The 15,733-nt window shown below is 33.7% G+C and overlaps 1 protein-coding gene and 2 long non-coding RNA genes across 3 annotated transcripts; 2 read left to right on the top strand and 1 right to left on the bottom strand.

Annotated features, from left to right (window-relative positions):
• The first annotated feature begins 4,397 nt into the window (after window positions 1-4,397).
• LOC140954512 (uncharacterized) lies at window positions 4,398-8,748 on the top strand. Its single transcript, XR_012167855.1, has 3 exons — window positions 4,398-4,507; window positions 5,118-5,227; window positions 8,562-8,748. It is a non-coding gene; the product is annotated as an uncharacterized lncRNA (long non-coding RNA).
• LOC118040909 (uncharacterized) lies at window positions 4,459-6,131 on the bottom strand. Its single transcript, XR_004686218.2, has 3 exons — window positions 5,615-6,131; window positions 5,109-5,273; window positions 4,459-4,647 (listed from the first exon to the last, which is right to left on the bottom strand). It is a non-coding gene; the product is annotated as an uncharacterized lncRNA (long non-coding RNA).
• Window positions 8,749-8,994: 246 nt separating the features above from the next.
• On the top strand, window positions 8,995-13,413 carry LOC118050216 (uncharacterized). The gene is made up of 5 exons (XM_035060513.2): window positions 8,995-9,388; window positions 9,491-10,867; window positions 10,962-12,033; window positions 12,188-12,996; window positions 13,103-13,413. Exons 1-5 carry the CDS (start codon window positions 8,995-8,997, stop codon window positions 13,411-13,413), a joined length of 3,963 nt encoding a protein of 1,320 aa, XP_034916404.2.
• The last annotated feature ends 2,320 nt before the right edge of the window (window positions 13,414-15,733 follow it).

Genomic DNA, 15,733 nt, shown 5'->3' with positions numbered 1-15,733 from the left:
CTTTTGACCAAAGTAATTGCCCATTACAGCTTGGAACCAGATCACCTAATTACATTTTTTTCCTTCTTAAGGGGAAGATATTGACTTTGATCTGTAAGAATGCGAAAGTATTGTGGTGAGTGATGTTTTTTGCTTAAAAATGAATTGAAATGATTTTATTTGTCAGATTTTTTTTTTATTTCAACATAAGCCATTCAAAAAAAAAAAAAACATAGTTACTTGACTTATTAAAAGTATACTCTCAAATTACATAAATTCATAATCTATTATGTTTCATAATCAATTTTATTTATCATCAAAGTCAAAGTTAACTTCAATTATAGAGATATATATCTTTATGTTTTTTATACTTCATGACCTCCCTTTTAGTTTATACTAGTTTTTTTGTATGTGGGGATAAAAAAGATTTAAACCCAAAAAATAAAATGTTCAAGTTTTGAGGAATTTAGAATTCAGTTGATTGATTTTTTTCAATTAAAATATATTTTTAAAAACATATCTCTTATTAATCTTAACAAACACAAAATTTTAAGTGGGAATCATTGTTTATATTAAAAAAAAAAAAAACAAATATTTTATGATTGTTAAAGTAATTTAAAACAAATATCAAAATATTATGTCCATAGTTTATGTGTGATTTAAATATAAAAATATCCCATCACTACTTGATAAAGATTTAGATCTCGATACAAAAAATAATAATCTTATAATTAGATTTTTCCCCGTTAATTAGAAATTCTAGCTTCACCAATTGTGAAGAGGAGCCAAACAGTAAATGCGTAATATTCCAAGTATAAGTAAATTATGATGACTTTAATTCAGACTTCAAATTAATTCTGCGTTTCGTTTGTGCTGGCTAGTGTCGCTGAAAACATGGTTAGACGTCTGGAGATTTGATCTTGGAGATTGGTCGGCCCTCAAGGGTAGGGGTGAATGGAAGAATGACCAGAAGTCTCAGAAGATTCGTGGGATCATCCAGCTCTGCGACCAGAAAGGGGTTCGAAATTAATTTTCACAAATACATACCAAATTCTTGATGATTAATTAACTGTAATTAACCAAAAGAAATGCCTTTTCATATCATATCAAATGTATGATGTCTTGTGCAGATGGTTCCTTGCATGGAAGTTGCAATGGGGCATCCCTTGAAGCTTGTGGTTCTTGAGCAAACCACAAAGGTTACAGCTAGTCCCAGGTTTGATGGAGGTTTTGACATGCTGAAAATCCGATCTACCGATCTCTCATGTTCAACTCCAGAACAATCCCCAGCAACTTTAAATATTCCACTGCCTCCTCAGATTATTATCTCCGAAGAGCTTTCTGTGCTTCTCAGGTCCAGAATCCATCAGCAGGCTGCAGAAGTGCAGATAATGATCATCTAAAAGACAACTAATTAAGGAAAATGTACGAATGTTCTCCCAGACTTCGAGTGCATATATAAGCATATAGCCTAAGAATCTCTGTTTTTTTTTTTTTTTTCGTTTCCTTTGGAGCTAACGAGGGGATGCAAAATACTTTACGAAATAATATGCATAGAAGGTCTTGTGGTCTTATGATCGTGTACAAAAATATAAGAGATTTTCTTCTCAAATTTACATATGTTTACTCACAATGAACCATTATGGATATTGGAAAACAAATAAGGAGAACATCACCACCAAATAACAAGATCAGTTAATGGCAAAGGATCAAATCGGCATTGTTTTGAAGAAATATTCACGTTTTGAATAAACACGTGGTAGGACAGAGGTAGAGTCAGATAAACCCTATTTGTTCCGGCATTCTTGATGAATATTTGTTTCCAGTACATCTCGTTTCTGCCACTACCACCTATGGTTTCTCTTCCTATTAGAAATGGTGATCGTCTTGTCATTTTGCAAAGTCTAAAAGTAATCCTCTTAAGAGGATTGATCCATTTTTCTCTTAGTATCTCTTTTGACATGGGACCATAAATGCCATACCAGAGTCCACCCTCTGTTTTTCTGCTGGTAAGAATCTCCTTTCCTCTACAGGTTTGATGGGTTTGGAGTTTTCGTAAATCAAAGTTGTTTCGCCACAGTGAGGGAATTTGTATTGATCCCATGCCCCTTTCATCTAGATGTGTACCTTGTGGGTCTTGATCTGTATAGCCATACAGCTCTTCGATCGATGTGTTTCCTTTTATTTCACTGTTCATGTCGTTGGTCTTTCTCTCCCTCTGATCCCCCAATTCCTCTGTATATATGAGCTTGCCTTCTCTTCCTGTCGATTGAAAAAAAAAAGGTTGTTGACACCGAAACTAGGTTAATTAGGAACAAATGTGGCATACATATTAAAGAACTATAAAAGGCGTGGGGAAAGCACTGTAGCTTCCCCACGCCTTTTAATTATACTTATATATAATTATTATATATTATATATTATAATTATAATTATAATTATATTATTATATTATAATATATATTATTTTTCGTTTTTTTTTTCTGTATGTTTTTTGGTTTTTCATACCTTTATGGGTTTTTTTGGCTTCTTTCTTAGTTTTTTTTCCTTTTAATTTTTTTTGTTTAATTTAGTTTGTTAATTGATCCCGAGTTTGACAGGTTAACCTGGTTTGACGAGTTAACTAGATATTTTATTTTATTTTTTCTTTTTTTCTTTTTAATTAATTTTTTTATTTAGTTTAGTTTGTTAATGTTAAATTTGTTTCTATTTAATTATCAGATTTTCATGACACGTATTCCAAGCTTGACAGGTTAACCCAGTTAATTATGGGTTAACCCGTCAATTTTTTTTTTCTATTTAGTTATTAAACTTTCATGACGCGAATCTAAGGTTTGACGGGTTATCTTGGTTTGAAAGGTTAACCCGGTTAATTTAATTTTTTTCTTTTTCTTCATTAGTTTTTTTTTTTCATGTTGGTTTTTTTTCTTTGTTTTTTTTTTTCTTTTTAATTAATCTATTTAATTATCACACTTTTATGACATGACCTTGCAACTAGACCCACATTCAAGGCTCTTGGGTCTGGTGTTACAACCAGACTCACTTAAACTTGAGTCATGTAAGTTTAATATTATTATAAATATTACTCTTGGGTCAAGCGTTGTAGTTAGACCAAAGGCTTTTGGGTATATCTTTGCAGAAAGACATAACACTCTTAGATCTTAGTATTTTTTTGATATTTTTTATGCAAGAAAAAAAATAACCCGTGGCGTATACCTTTGTTTTGTTTTTTTATTTTTCCTTTTTCTTTTTAAGTCTTTTATTGTGGACTGCACAATGCAATCCACAGTGAAAAAGTTGATGCCTTTATTATTATTATTTTTATCTTTTCTTCTTCTTTTTTTTTTGTTTTGTAATTATTCTTTTAATTTAGTTTTTTAATATTAAATTTTTTGTGTTTAATTATTAGACTTTCATGATACGGATCCCAAGTTTAACGGGTTAACCCAGTTGATTCAGATTGTTTTTCTTTTTCCTCATTAGTTTTGTTCTTTCGATTTCATCTTTTAATATTGTATATAGTTCACGGTGAAAAGGTTGATGTCTTTAATTATTATTTTTTCTTTTTTTTCCCTTTTTATGCCTTTCACTGTGGACTACACAGTACAGTCCACGGTGAAAATGTTGATGCCTTCTTTTTTTTTAATTAGCTTTTTTTTATTTAGTTTGTTGATATTAAATTTTTTTTCTATTTAGTTATCAGATTTTCATGACACGAATCTCAGGTTTGATGGGTTAACCCAGTTAATTCAGATTTTTTTTTTTCATGTTGGTTTTTTTCTTTGTTTTTTTCTTTTTAATTAATCTATTTAAGTATTACACTTTTATGAAATAACTTTGCAGCTAGACTCATATCCAAGACTATTGGGTTTGGTATTGCAGCCAGACCCACTTAAACTTGGGTCTTTCAAGTTTAATGTTATTATAAATATTACGTTTGGGTTAAGTATTGTAGTCAAACTTAAGACTCTTAAATATAATTTGCAAAAAAACCTAATACATTTAGATCTTAGTTTTTTTAATATTTTTTATGCAAAAAAATTGACTCGCGGCATCGCACGGGTCATGTAACTAGTATTAAAGAACTCTAAAACGCGTGGGGAAAGTACTGTAGCTTTCCCCACGGTTTTCCCTGCCAAAACATGCCAAAACATATCGCCTGTCATTAAATATATTATAATTGTGTAAGTTTTCTTCTTCTTTTTTCTTCTGTCAGCAACATCATGATGGTTTCTGAAATGGTTTCAAAAATTAGGCTGCTGTTGTTTTCTTTCCGTGTAATTGGGTTTCTTTTCCTTCTATCAAGGGAACTGACATCTTATAATCTTTGGCATCATGTCCGTTTTCATTGTTTCCTTTTCTGTTATTTGATCGCATTGTCACCTCTTCTTTTCCCCAGCCAAAACCCACACTAGCAATCAACATCCACCGTTGTTTTTCTGCCTTCTCCAGTGGCTGAAGTGGATCACCAACAGCTTCACCGTCGATCACCATCCAGCAACAGCAGCAAACACCTCCCGCAGGCTAGGTAGCTTCTTCTCTTCTTGCTTCTCCACGTAAATCATGCATCTCTCAGCTCCCACCTCTCTCAGCAAGCAACTTTAGAGTGACAGTAGCTTTTAACATATTTCAGAAGATGGAACTGTATGTTCCAACTCAACTTAAAGACTGATGATTGATACATAAAAAAACCTATCATTTATTTTCCAGAGAATTATGAAAGGAGGGGCACATTCAAATAGAGATTTTCTTCTTTTTTTTCTATCCTGTCAACTACAGACACTTCTAAAAGCTCCTGATACAGTAAATAGAGTGAGACATGCATCTAAAACTACCCTTATTCAATCGTTGATGGATGATAAAAGCAACCAAAAGTCTTATGATTACCCATACAGTCAGATAAGCTAAACCTATGATCATGTCAAACGTTCATGGAAGTCCAGGGGTAACAAAGAAGGTAACGAAACGCTACATGGATCTCACCGAAACATCAAAGATCATATCGCTATGGCAAGTCTGAAAAGTAAAAATATGGGAAACAATAAAAGAATCCCATGAAGGCATGAAGTGTTTATGTTTGATCAAGTAAATAGTATTTGAGGGAATTAATACACCGTTGTTTTTTCTACCTTTTCCAGTAGCTGTAGTCGATCACCAGCACCTCCACCGTGGACCACCAGCAGCTCCACCGTCGACCACCATCCTCACGACAGACCAGCAACAACAACAAGCACCTCCCCCAGGCCAGGTTGCTTCTTCTCTTCTTGCTTTTCCACGCAAATCATGCATGAATGCTGTAAAAAAAAACAACAAACCCTGTAGAATACATGAGTAATTAATTACCTGTTGCTTGCAATCTGCTTTGCCAAAGGAAATAGCAATTTGGTTAATTATTAATTTGTAATAATGATTAACAATTGGTTATATATATTTGGTGCTCCATTTCTCCCTTATGCAATCCGGCTCAATCTAAGATAGTGTCAACTCCAGAGGAAGCAGATTGCAAAGTCTTCGACAACAATCAACTTTTAAAAATCCGTTCTCAAACTCGGTTCCTTCTCCTCCTTCGTAGATCGCCGCCTTCGTCTATAAATAAATAATAATAAAAAAAAACTTTAAAAGAAGATGAACTTACCTTGACAGTGATGTCGTCTTCTTCTCCTTCGGTTGATCATCTTCCTCAACATGAGGTAGCCACGCATCATGATCTCACGGAATCGGACCAGAGATGCTGCTGCTGGTTCCGGTGATGGAGCCAATAAAGTTCAGATTTCATTTCTTACAAGGCAGTCGGTTTTTGCCATCTTTCAACTCATTTGGCATCCTTTTCATTCCATGTTTTCCTACCCTTAATAATTAAGGAGTCTGGCTGAAGCATAGGCAAAGCAAGCTCAGTCAGATTCAATTGGCCGAGACTGGCAACAGAGGGATGATTCTGTGGTTTCCGTGAGTTCAGGGCTTAGGGGTGGGGCTTCGATTGATAGATGAAGCTAAGAGCGCATCTGGTCTTCATGAAAAAAGCAACGGGTTACGGGCTCATCTCATATGTCCGATTCAGGCATCTCTCTTATTGACGCAGAAAATAATTCGGGGGGACGTGGAACCGGACAAGATATTTTTTTGCTCTGAGTTTGTTGCCGAGTAGCATGGACACCTTCCCACGTGTTTGTCTGGACTTGGTCTCATCACATTTATTTTACTATGCACATAGGTACAACATTATAGGTAGATCCATGTGAATTCCACTTCCCGTGATAAAATTAATGTCCTATGCTATTATTTTTTATGTTGGAAAGGTTACTTTATTACAAAGTATTTTTAAAAAATATTTTTGTCTGTGCTTATTTTTATTTCTATTTTTATATATTTAATTATTTAAATGTATTTTATAAAAAAAAAGTTTAATGAAATATATTTGATCATCAACCTTCAAATTTAGTTCATACGTACCCTTGCCTTTGGCTAATCTGAATTCTGATCTTCGATCTGATGGAAAGGTAAGAAAATCATGGCAAGTAAAACCAAACGCAGAGGGTTTGAAATGAAAATGAAAATGACTGATGTGGTAGAGGCCTATAAGAGCTTCCTATAGTAGTACAAAATTAATTATTACATTTCGTGAGCTTCGGAGGATGTGCCACCTCTGTCTCGCACCCTCATGTGTTGTGCTTCGCAGTTGTCGCCAGAGGAGAAAAACAAGGAAAAGACGATGACGACTTTTGTGACCTCCCCGCCTTAGTCTAATATTTTACAAGTTAAAAATTATATGCAAAAGCAAATCATTACTAGCGATTCCAAAATAAGCTTTATTTCATAGATAATGCATCTTATAATATTATTTTTTAGATAGGACATAAAAAAATAATAGATCACGGGAAGTGGAATTCACATGGATCCATGTGAATTCCACTTCCCGTGATAAAATCCAGTTTAACATGTCCTATGCTATTATTTTTTATTAATGTCCTATACTATTATCTAACATGTCCTATGCTATTATTTTTTATTAATATCCTATGTTATTATCACGGGACATTGAATTCCACCTCCAAAGTAAGCTTTATTTCATAGATAATGCATCTTTTGCTCTAACATAATTTATGTTTTATTTTCGTGGCTTTTTCTTTGATTTTTTAAATCACAGGATTTATTTTATGGTCTTTTCATATTGCATATCCCATTTCAAAATCTCTAGCCCTAATCACCATTATATTGTTATTATTATTATTATTATTATTATTACTATTTTTATATATTTAATTATTTTAATGTATTTTATAAAAAAAAAAAGTTTAATGAAATATATTTGATCATCAACCTTCAAATTTAGTTCATTTACTAGAAAACATTTTTGACTCATAATTCATAAAATATTTTATAAATAATAACTTATTTCAACCATTATTTTCATATCATCATAATTATCATCTCACTATCTAACCCTTTACCATTATTTTATTATTATTATTATTATTATTATTATCATCATTATAGTATCACCCTCTTTATTATTATTATCATCTCAACTTATCACCATCATTATTAAAAAAAATATTTTGCAAGTTAAAAAATTATATGCAAAAGAAAATCATTGCTAGCGAAAAATGACATGTTTTAGAGTATGGTTCTTGTTGTTTTTTAAAATGTTTGTTGTAGTGAAATATATCAAAATAATATTTTTTTATTTTTAAAAAATTATTTTTTAAGACCACATCAAAACGATTAAAAACATAAAAAATTATTAATTTTTAATAAATGAAATTAAAAATTTTTAGAAACACAATCACGTTTCTAAATGCTCTTTTCATCAACAGTGATTGTTTATGTTAGGTTTTCTTGGCACTTGGTCTACTTCAAATTTCATTTATCTTTTGAAAAAATTAAAGTGTATTAACTTTTTGGATAGGTGGCATAATTATGTATACTTAACAACATGGTTTAATACAGTTCAAGATGGTATTTAATTACGTGAAGAATGGCGAAAATATAACATACAGGATTGGGATTAATACAAACAGTAGTCGAAGGATGTTATAAATATGGAAGCAAAAATACAGGGGCGTGTACGTCTTCATGTTTAGGTACAGATTTCACATGCCCAATGATCATGTAAAGAAAGCAGGTCACAAGTCCTTGGTTTTTTAGCAGTGTTTGCATATGTCAAACTATGGATTATAGTATGGTTTTGAAAATAAAAAAATTTCTTACCCTATGTTTGAATTTTTTTAAAAAACATTGCGGGACACGGGACACTCTCATTAAAAAAATTACAAAGATTATAACCCTTATTCTTTGCAGCTTATACGATTTTGTTTTGATTTTGTTACTTTCCTTTGTTTTTTTTCTTTAGCATTCACCAGAATTGTGATAGATTGTAGAAGTTATTGCCTTTATTCTTTGTAGCTTATACCATTGTGATAATTATGCTGGAGTTGTGATACTGATTTCTTTTACCTAGATATGTTGCCTCATCTTTTTTTTTTTTTTTTGTTCTTTCATGCCTCATTCTCCAGATCTTATACCCCATGTCTGTTTATTTTTATCCTTGCACATATTAATCAAAATTGAACTTCGTTTTTCAGGTCTTTTGAAGGGGCTACTTTTTTTTATCATCGGTATTTTCTCAGGTTTATTTTGTGCCTCTCTCTTATTTACTTTATCCATTTCTATTTCCTTGCATGCTTAATCATGATTATGGTATTCCTATGTTTAGCAACACATAATGTCTTTTTTTAATCGCTTAATATTTTATTGTTATATCTCCATCCTTTCCTGAACCAAGGAGTTATGTTTTTAGCTAACCCTACCCTATTATCATGTCTTATGATATATCAAACATTTCAGTGTAATTATCCCTATGTTTACATGATTTCTTTAGAAAGTGCATGCCATTAGCATTTTCTCTATCCCTGTGTTTTCCTTCACTTAGCCATGATCATGTACTAATCATGGTTTTTTTTGTGTTTTTCTTTCATTTACCTTGGTGTTTTATTTTCATAATTTATTTAGAGCAACATGACAAGTCCTCACGGACATGTTCAACCGAATGAGTATGTGCCATCTTCTCCATACTCACAATTTGTCTTGAATGACTACGAAACCCCTGTTGATAGAATCTTGCTATCCAATAACCCGAGCTCTTCAAATACACCATCTGCTCCACAACATACTCAAGGGGTTGGCACTTTGGTTTGTTCACGCCAGCACATAGATATACAAACCACCTTCTCCTTATCAAGCAACATAGTGCAAACTGAAAGTAATGAAATTAATGCAGCAAGGCTATCCAATCCTCCACAATCTACCGCACTTGCTTCATTTCATTGTGATGAATCTGAAGAATTCTCTGAGCAAACCCTTAATCATCAATCTACTATAAGCCAGGCATTATATCAGCAAAAAAAAAGGCGTATGTAATCCAATCATGTACCTTTTGTAGCCATTTAACCTGTATTTATGATTGCCTATTTTATATCATTCGTTCAACTCTCTCAACTTTATTTTTTTACAGGTTATTTAATTGAATACATTGATTTTGGGGATAAAACATACAAGTGTAACCATTGCAACGCTCTTTTTTGGTTGCAAGAACGCTTGGCCCGTTCAGCCAAAACAAACCCATGCTTTACACTTTGTTGTAATAATGGAAAGGTTGTGCTTCCTGCTCCACAAGAAACACCTAACTATCTTGATAACCTCCTTAACCCAAACAATGGTTCATCGTCCAAGAAGTTTCGACGTGAAATTCGTGCTTATAACTCAATGTTCGCTTTCACGTCCATGGGGGCTGTGGTTGATCATTCTGTTAATTCTTGGCCTGGATCTTATGTTTTTAAGGTCAATGGATATTGCCACCATCTTATGGTTTCTCTTCTTCCCATGGATAATAGAGGCCCCAAGTTTGCACAGCTTTATATTTTCGATACAGATAATGAGGTTTCTAACCGGCTGCAACCATTCTGCAATGAAAATTTTCAATCAAGCTTGGATAGTCAGATTGTTGTTGGTCTAATCAATATGCTTGATTCATCTAATCAATTGGTTCGTTTGTTCCGTCATGCTGGACAAAGGTTCGGGGATGTCGAGGTTCCAGAATTCAAACTTCGGTTAATTGGTAAAAGAGATGATGACTCAAGGCAATACGATGATCCTTCTTTAAATGACATTGGTGGTTTGGTTGTTGGGGACATTGGTCATTGTCGATCTGATCGGGACATAATTATTGAAAGTTTATCTGGAACACTTCAGAGGATCTCAAAGCTTCATCCTAAATTTATGTCCCTTCATTATCCACTTCTTTTTCCATATGGTGAGGATGGTTTTCACACTGATATTCCATTAGCTCATCAAGAGCAGCAACCACCTAAAAAAAGGCAAAAGGTTTCAATGAGAGCCTATTATGCTTATCTCATTCATGAAAGAGAAAAACAAGAAAGCACTCTCATAAAAGGCGGACGATTGTACCAGCAATTTTTGGTTGATGCATTTGTTAATGTTGAAGAGGAACGTTTGGATTTTATACGTGCAAACCAAGAAAATCTTAGAAGTGAGCATTACAAGGGAATACATGATGCTGTTACTAGAGGTGATGTTGATGGATCAACTACAGGGAAAATTATACTTCCATCATCTTTAACAGAAAGCCCTCGGTATATGGTTAATAATTACCAAGATGCTATGGCCATATGTAGGTGTTATGGGAATCCTGATCTTTTTATCACATTTACCTGCAATGTTAATTGGCCTGAAATTCGCCGAGAAATTAAAAAAACAAGGAGCTATCAACCTGAGGACAAACCTGACATCATAGCAAGGGTATTTCATTCCAAGCTAATTGATATGATGTCATTCATCAAGTCCGGAAAACCTTTCGGACGGACAATTGCTGGTATTTCTATTTGATTTCTTAAATTTCAAGTTTCTATTTTTATCCTTCTACAAACATCCGTTTTTACTTCTTTACTTGCATTTTCTCTTTTTAGATGTTTGCGCTGTGGAGTTCCAAAAAAGAGGTTTGCCACATACTCATTTGTTAGTTTGGCTAGCTCCAGAATTCAAATTCCGTTCGCCTGAGGATGTTGACTCTATTATTTCAGCTGAAATACCTGACAAGCATCAAGATCCTATTTGCTATGAGATCGTTTCAAAATTTATGATGCATGGTCCATGTGGCGCTGCAAATCCAAAGGCTCAATGTATGGAAAAGAATAAATGTTCCAAACAGTTTCCAAAAAAAAACAAAGATGCAACCATCTTTGGTGAGAATGGCTTTGTTTACTATAAACGACGCATGCAACCTATGGGTCACATTGTTAGAAATGGTATTTCCCTGTCAAATTGTCATGTTGTCCCGTACAACAAAGAACTTTTGCTTCGATACCATGCACACATTAATGTTGAAATTTGTTGCCAATCTCTACTCATCAAGTATCTTTTTAAGTATGTTAGCAAAGGAGTTGATCGATGCAGAATGGTTCTGAAAAAAGATACTGATGATGAAATACAAGCTTATCTAAACTGTAGATTCATTTGTCCATATGAAGCAGTGTGGCGGTTATTCCAGTTCCCAATCCATTCAAGGAGCCCAGCTGTTGAAAGACTTCAAGTCCATCTGCCATTACAACACCATGTGTTTTTTTCAGGTAATCAATCCTTATCGTCAGTTCTTGGGAGACCTGGCATTAATAAGACAATGCTCACAGAGTGGTTTGAGCGCAACAGGGTTGATGTCGATGCACGAGATCTATTTTACTCACAGTTTCCAAACAAGTATGTTTGGGATGCTAGGCAAAAAGAATGGATTGTTAGATCACGTGGATTTTGCCTTGGTCGCATTGTGTATGTCCATCCTGCAGCTGGAGAGTTGTATTTTCTCAGAATGTTACTTAATCATGTTAAAGGAGCAAAGAACTTCGAAGACTTGCGGCAAATCTCTGGTACAATATTTCCAACTTTTCAACTTGCATGCAAGGCTTTGGGACTCTTAGGAGATGATAAAGAATGGTCAGATGCATTTGGTGAGGCTATTCCAACAGCTTCTTCTCCGCAGCTAAGGCAACTTTTTATTAATATTATTATGTTTTGCGAGGTTGCTGATCCAAATAGTCTTTTCGATCAATTTTGGCACTCCATGCATGATGACATTGAATATCATCTGAGATCTTCTTTCTCAATGTTGAACGTTCGTTTTTCTGATGACGAACTTAAGAACTATGTGTTTGTATGAGCTTGAACAACTTTTTAATGCTTCCGGGACATCGTTGGAAGATCATAAACTTCCAATGCCGAATGGTCGATTGATGGATGAAGTCAGGAACAAACTTTTAAGGGAAGAGCTTAACTATGATCTTGCTGAGCTTAGAAATAACCATTCATTAGCTATGCCACTTCTTAATCCATGTCAAAGAAACATCTATGATTCTGTTATTACATCTATACTACAAAAGAAACAAGCGCTCATATTTGTTCATGGTCATGGTGGAACAGGAAAGACTTTTTTATGGCATACAATTATTAATCGAGTTAGATCTGAAGGTTCAGTTGTTCTTGCTGTTGCCTCATCTGGAATAGCTTCTCTTCTATTACCTGGAGGGCGAACAACCCATTCTAGATTTAAAATTCCATTAGAAGTTAATGAGAGTTCAACATGCGAGATTAAACACAACACTCACCTTTCACGACTACTGGAGATGACATCACTTATTGTTTGGGATGAGGCTCCAATGAATAATAGATTCTGTTTTGAAGCTTTGGACAGGTCTCTACGAGATGTTCTTAGACTTAACAATCCATTTGGTGGCAAGTCTGTCTTATTAGGTGGGGATTTCCGACAAATTCTTCTTGTTATACCTGGAGGAACAAAAGAAGAAATAATTAATGCTTCTTTTACTAGCTCATTGCTATGGTCTGCATTCACATTCCTCACTTTGAATCAAAATATGCGACTATCAGCTGAAGGTTTAAGCCCAGACCAAAAGGATGAACTTAGACAGTTTGCAGAGTGGATCCTTTTAATTGGTGATGGACAAAATATGTGATTTGGCTGTTTCGGATGATCATGATGCGGCATTTATCAAAATCCCATGTGAGCTTCAGGTTGAAGTAATTGATTCTCCAATTGCAGCTATTGTCTCTGCCATATATCCTGACATTGAAAGAGCTCATCTTGACCCATTCTACTTTAAAGACAGAGCAATTGTTACACCGAAGAACCTAACTGTTTCTGAGATTAATAATTTTATCCTTGATATTATACCTGGTCATAAATATAACTTTCTTAGTTGTGATTCTATCCAAACAACTTCTGGTGATATTGACAACATCGATTTATTGTATCCAATTGAATTTATCAACCAGCTTGACTTTAATGGTGTGCCCCAACACAGTATTTTCATTGAAAATTGGCACACCGATTATGTTACTTCGGAACCTTAATCCCTCTGCTGGTTTATGCAATGGAACAAGGCTTATTGTTACACAGCTTGCCGAGCGAATTATTGAAGCCCAAATTATTACCGGTTCTAACATTGGAGATCGAGTTTTTATTCCACGAATTGTCTTTCCAGTTAATGATAAAAAATGCCCCTTCACAATCAAACGGAGACAATTTCCTATTAGGCCTTGCTATGCTATGACTATTAATAAAAGCCAAGGACAATCACTTAAGATTGTTGGTGTCTTCTTGAAAGAACAAGTTTTCAGTCATGGTCAATTATATGTTGCTTTATCAAGAGCTACATCAAAGAATGGACTTAAAATCATTTCCCTCGATCATGAAGGAAAACCATCATGTTATGCCAAAAACATTGTTTACAAGGATATCATTCAATTATTACCAAAAGGTAATCTTTGTATTCATTGTTGTATCTTTTGTGTGTTTAAATTCCTTATTCATAACCTTGAACATCTATGAGTCTTCTTTCAACATATATATATAAAAAAAAAAATTAGTTCCATTTTAAACTATAATATATTTAAGTTTTTGCTTTTTTTGTTTTTTGTTGCATGCGGACAATAATTTCTCATACTCCTCTATTTTTCATAAAGTCTTTTCATGTCTTTTCAGGTTAGCCTGTCACTTCGTCTGCTATTTATTTTTCTACTTTGGATCAACGACTTCACTCCTTGCCCTTACAATTTCATGTAAGTTTGTTTTTTCTTCACAGCCCTTACTCCATGCTTAGGGTGATTTTAATATTGAGTAATGAGTGGGACATGCTAATTCTTGATTTTTTGTTGTTCCTAACCATTAATTTGTTTCATATACTACTTTCACCTTTGCCATACATGTATGAAAATAATCAATTGTCATACACATGTATTCATGATCTGAATTACATTTCCTACAATTAAATAGATTTATGCTTTTATGATGACACTTTTTCTGCCATATTAGCTTTTATATTTTCAGATTTGGGTTCCATTTAGATCTACTACTATGTTTATATTTTAATCTCATGTTTAATTATTCGCTTATTTGTTCAATTTTTCCTTGCTTTTTTTAAATGCAGAGTAATGGCTATTCATTTACACAACATTAAAAAATATGTTTTTCTACCCTTTAATCCGAGCTCGAGTATGTCGTGTTTGGATTCCAAAACAAAATGGACAAGCAACAAACTTTAATTGCCTATTTGTTGATCGTGAGGTAATGCAACATATCTACTAATATAATCTTTATTATTGTTTTCTTCAAATTCTTGCCTCTGCTTGCATGCTTTTTTTTGGTCCATTTTTTAATTTCCCACACAATTATGCAATGTCACCAATTATTTGCCTTTTTTAATGAACAAGGGTGGTGCAATACAAGGATCAGCCAAATCTAGAGATGCTGCACATTTTTCTTCAATCATTATTGAAGGTGGATATTATGAAGTCAAAAATTTCTACACCTTTGAAAATCGCTACATGAATGTTGTTGTTGGCCATGAAGCTGTTGTTGATCTTAAGTCTGACACCAAAGTAACTCACCTCAATTCTCCCCCACTTTCAATTCCACGATATTACTTTAATTTCACAGATTTTGCACATGTCCTTAACAAAGAAAAAGGATCAAGACTTCTCACAGGTGTTCTTCATTCTTACCCTTATGTACCAAACTGTATCATGCATAGTTTTTTTCATTCCACTAACATGACTATTCAATTATTTATATAGATGTTCTCGGTAGGCTAAAAGCAATACAACCAATTGAAAAGATTTTGGTTCGGGGGCAAACACTTGAAGACAAAAGGGAGTTCATCCTTGAAAATATACGGTTAATGATAAATTCAAATTATTTATTATATTGAATTCCTCCTAGCATTAGTCTAATAATACTTTTATTTTGTTTAGAGGCGAGGAGCTTCGTATCACTTTATGGGGTGACATTGCTCGAAGCTTTGACGACGCATCTTTAGCAGAACAAGATTCTCCTCTTATCGTTGCTTTGCTGGTTTTTCGTGTCTCTGAATTTAGAGGTTTCCTTCGTTCTAAATCATCAGGCCTACCATCATTCAATGTTATTAGATTTTCGGTTCAAATTTCATAACCTCTTCACATTAAATATACACCAATAAATATGTGGTTGTTACATTTTTTATAGGATCTGCAAATCTAATTGGCACCGCAGCTTCAGTTTGGTATTTTAACCCGGACATACCAGAATTATTAGCATACAAGCATTAGTAAATTTCTATATTCTTTGAACCTTTTGCATTTGTTAAAATCAAATTTATGTATTAATGTTTAAATTAATTCTCAACACCTTTTTCTT

This window comes from Populus alba, chromosome 14, assembly GCF_005239225.2.
Source record: "Populus alba chromosome 14, ASM523922v2, whole genome shotgun sequence".
In the NCBI taxonomy this organism is placed as follows: domain Eukaryota; kingdom Viridiplantae; phylum Streptophyta; class Magnoliopsida; order Malpighiales; family Salicaceae; genus Populus; species Populus alba.
Note: the sequence above shows the minus strand (reverse complement) of the source record. Positions and strands in the feature narration are given on the sequence as shown.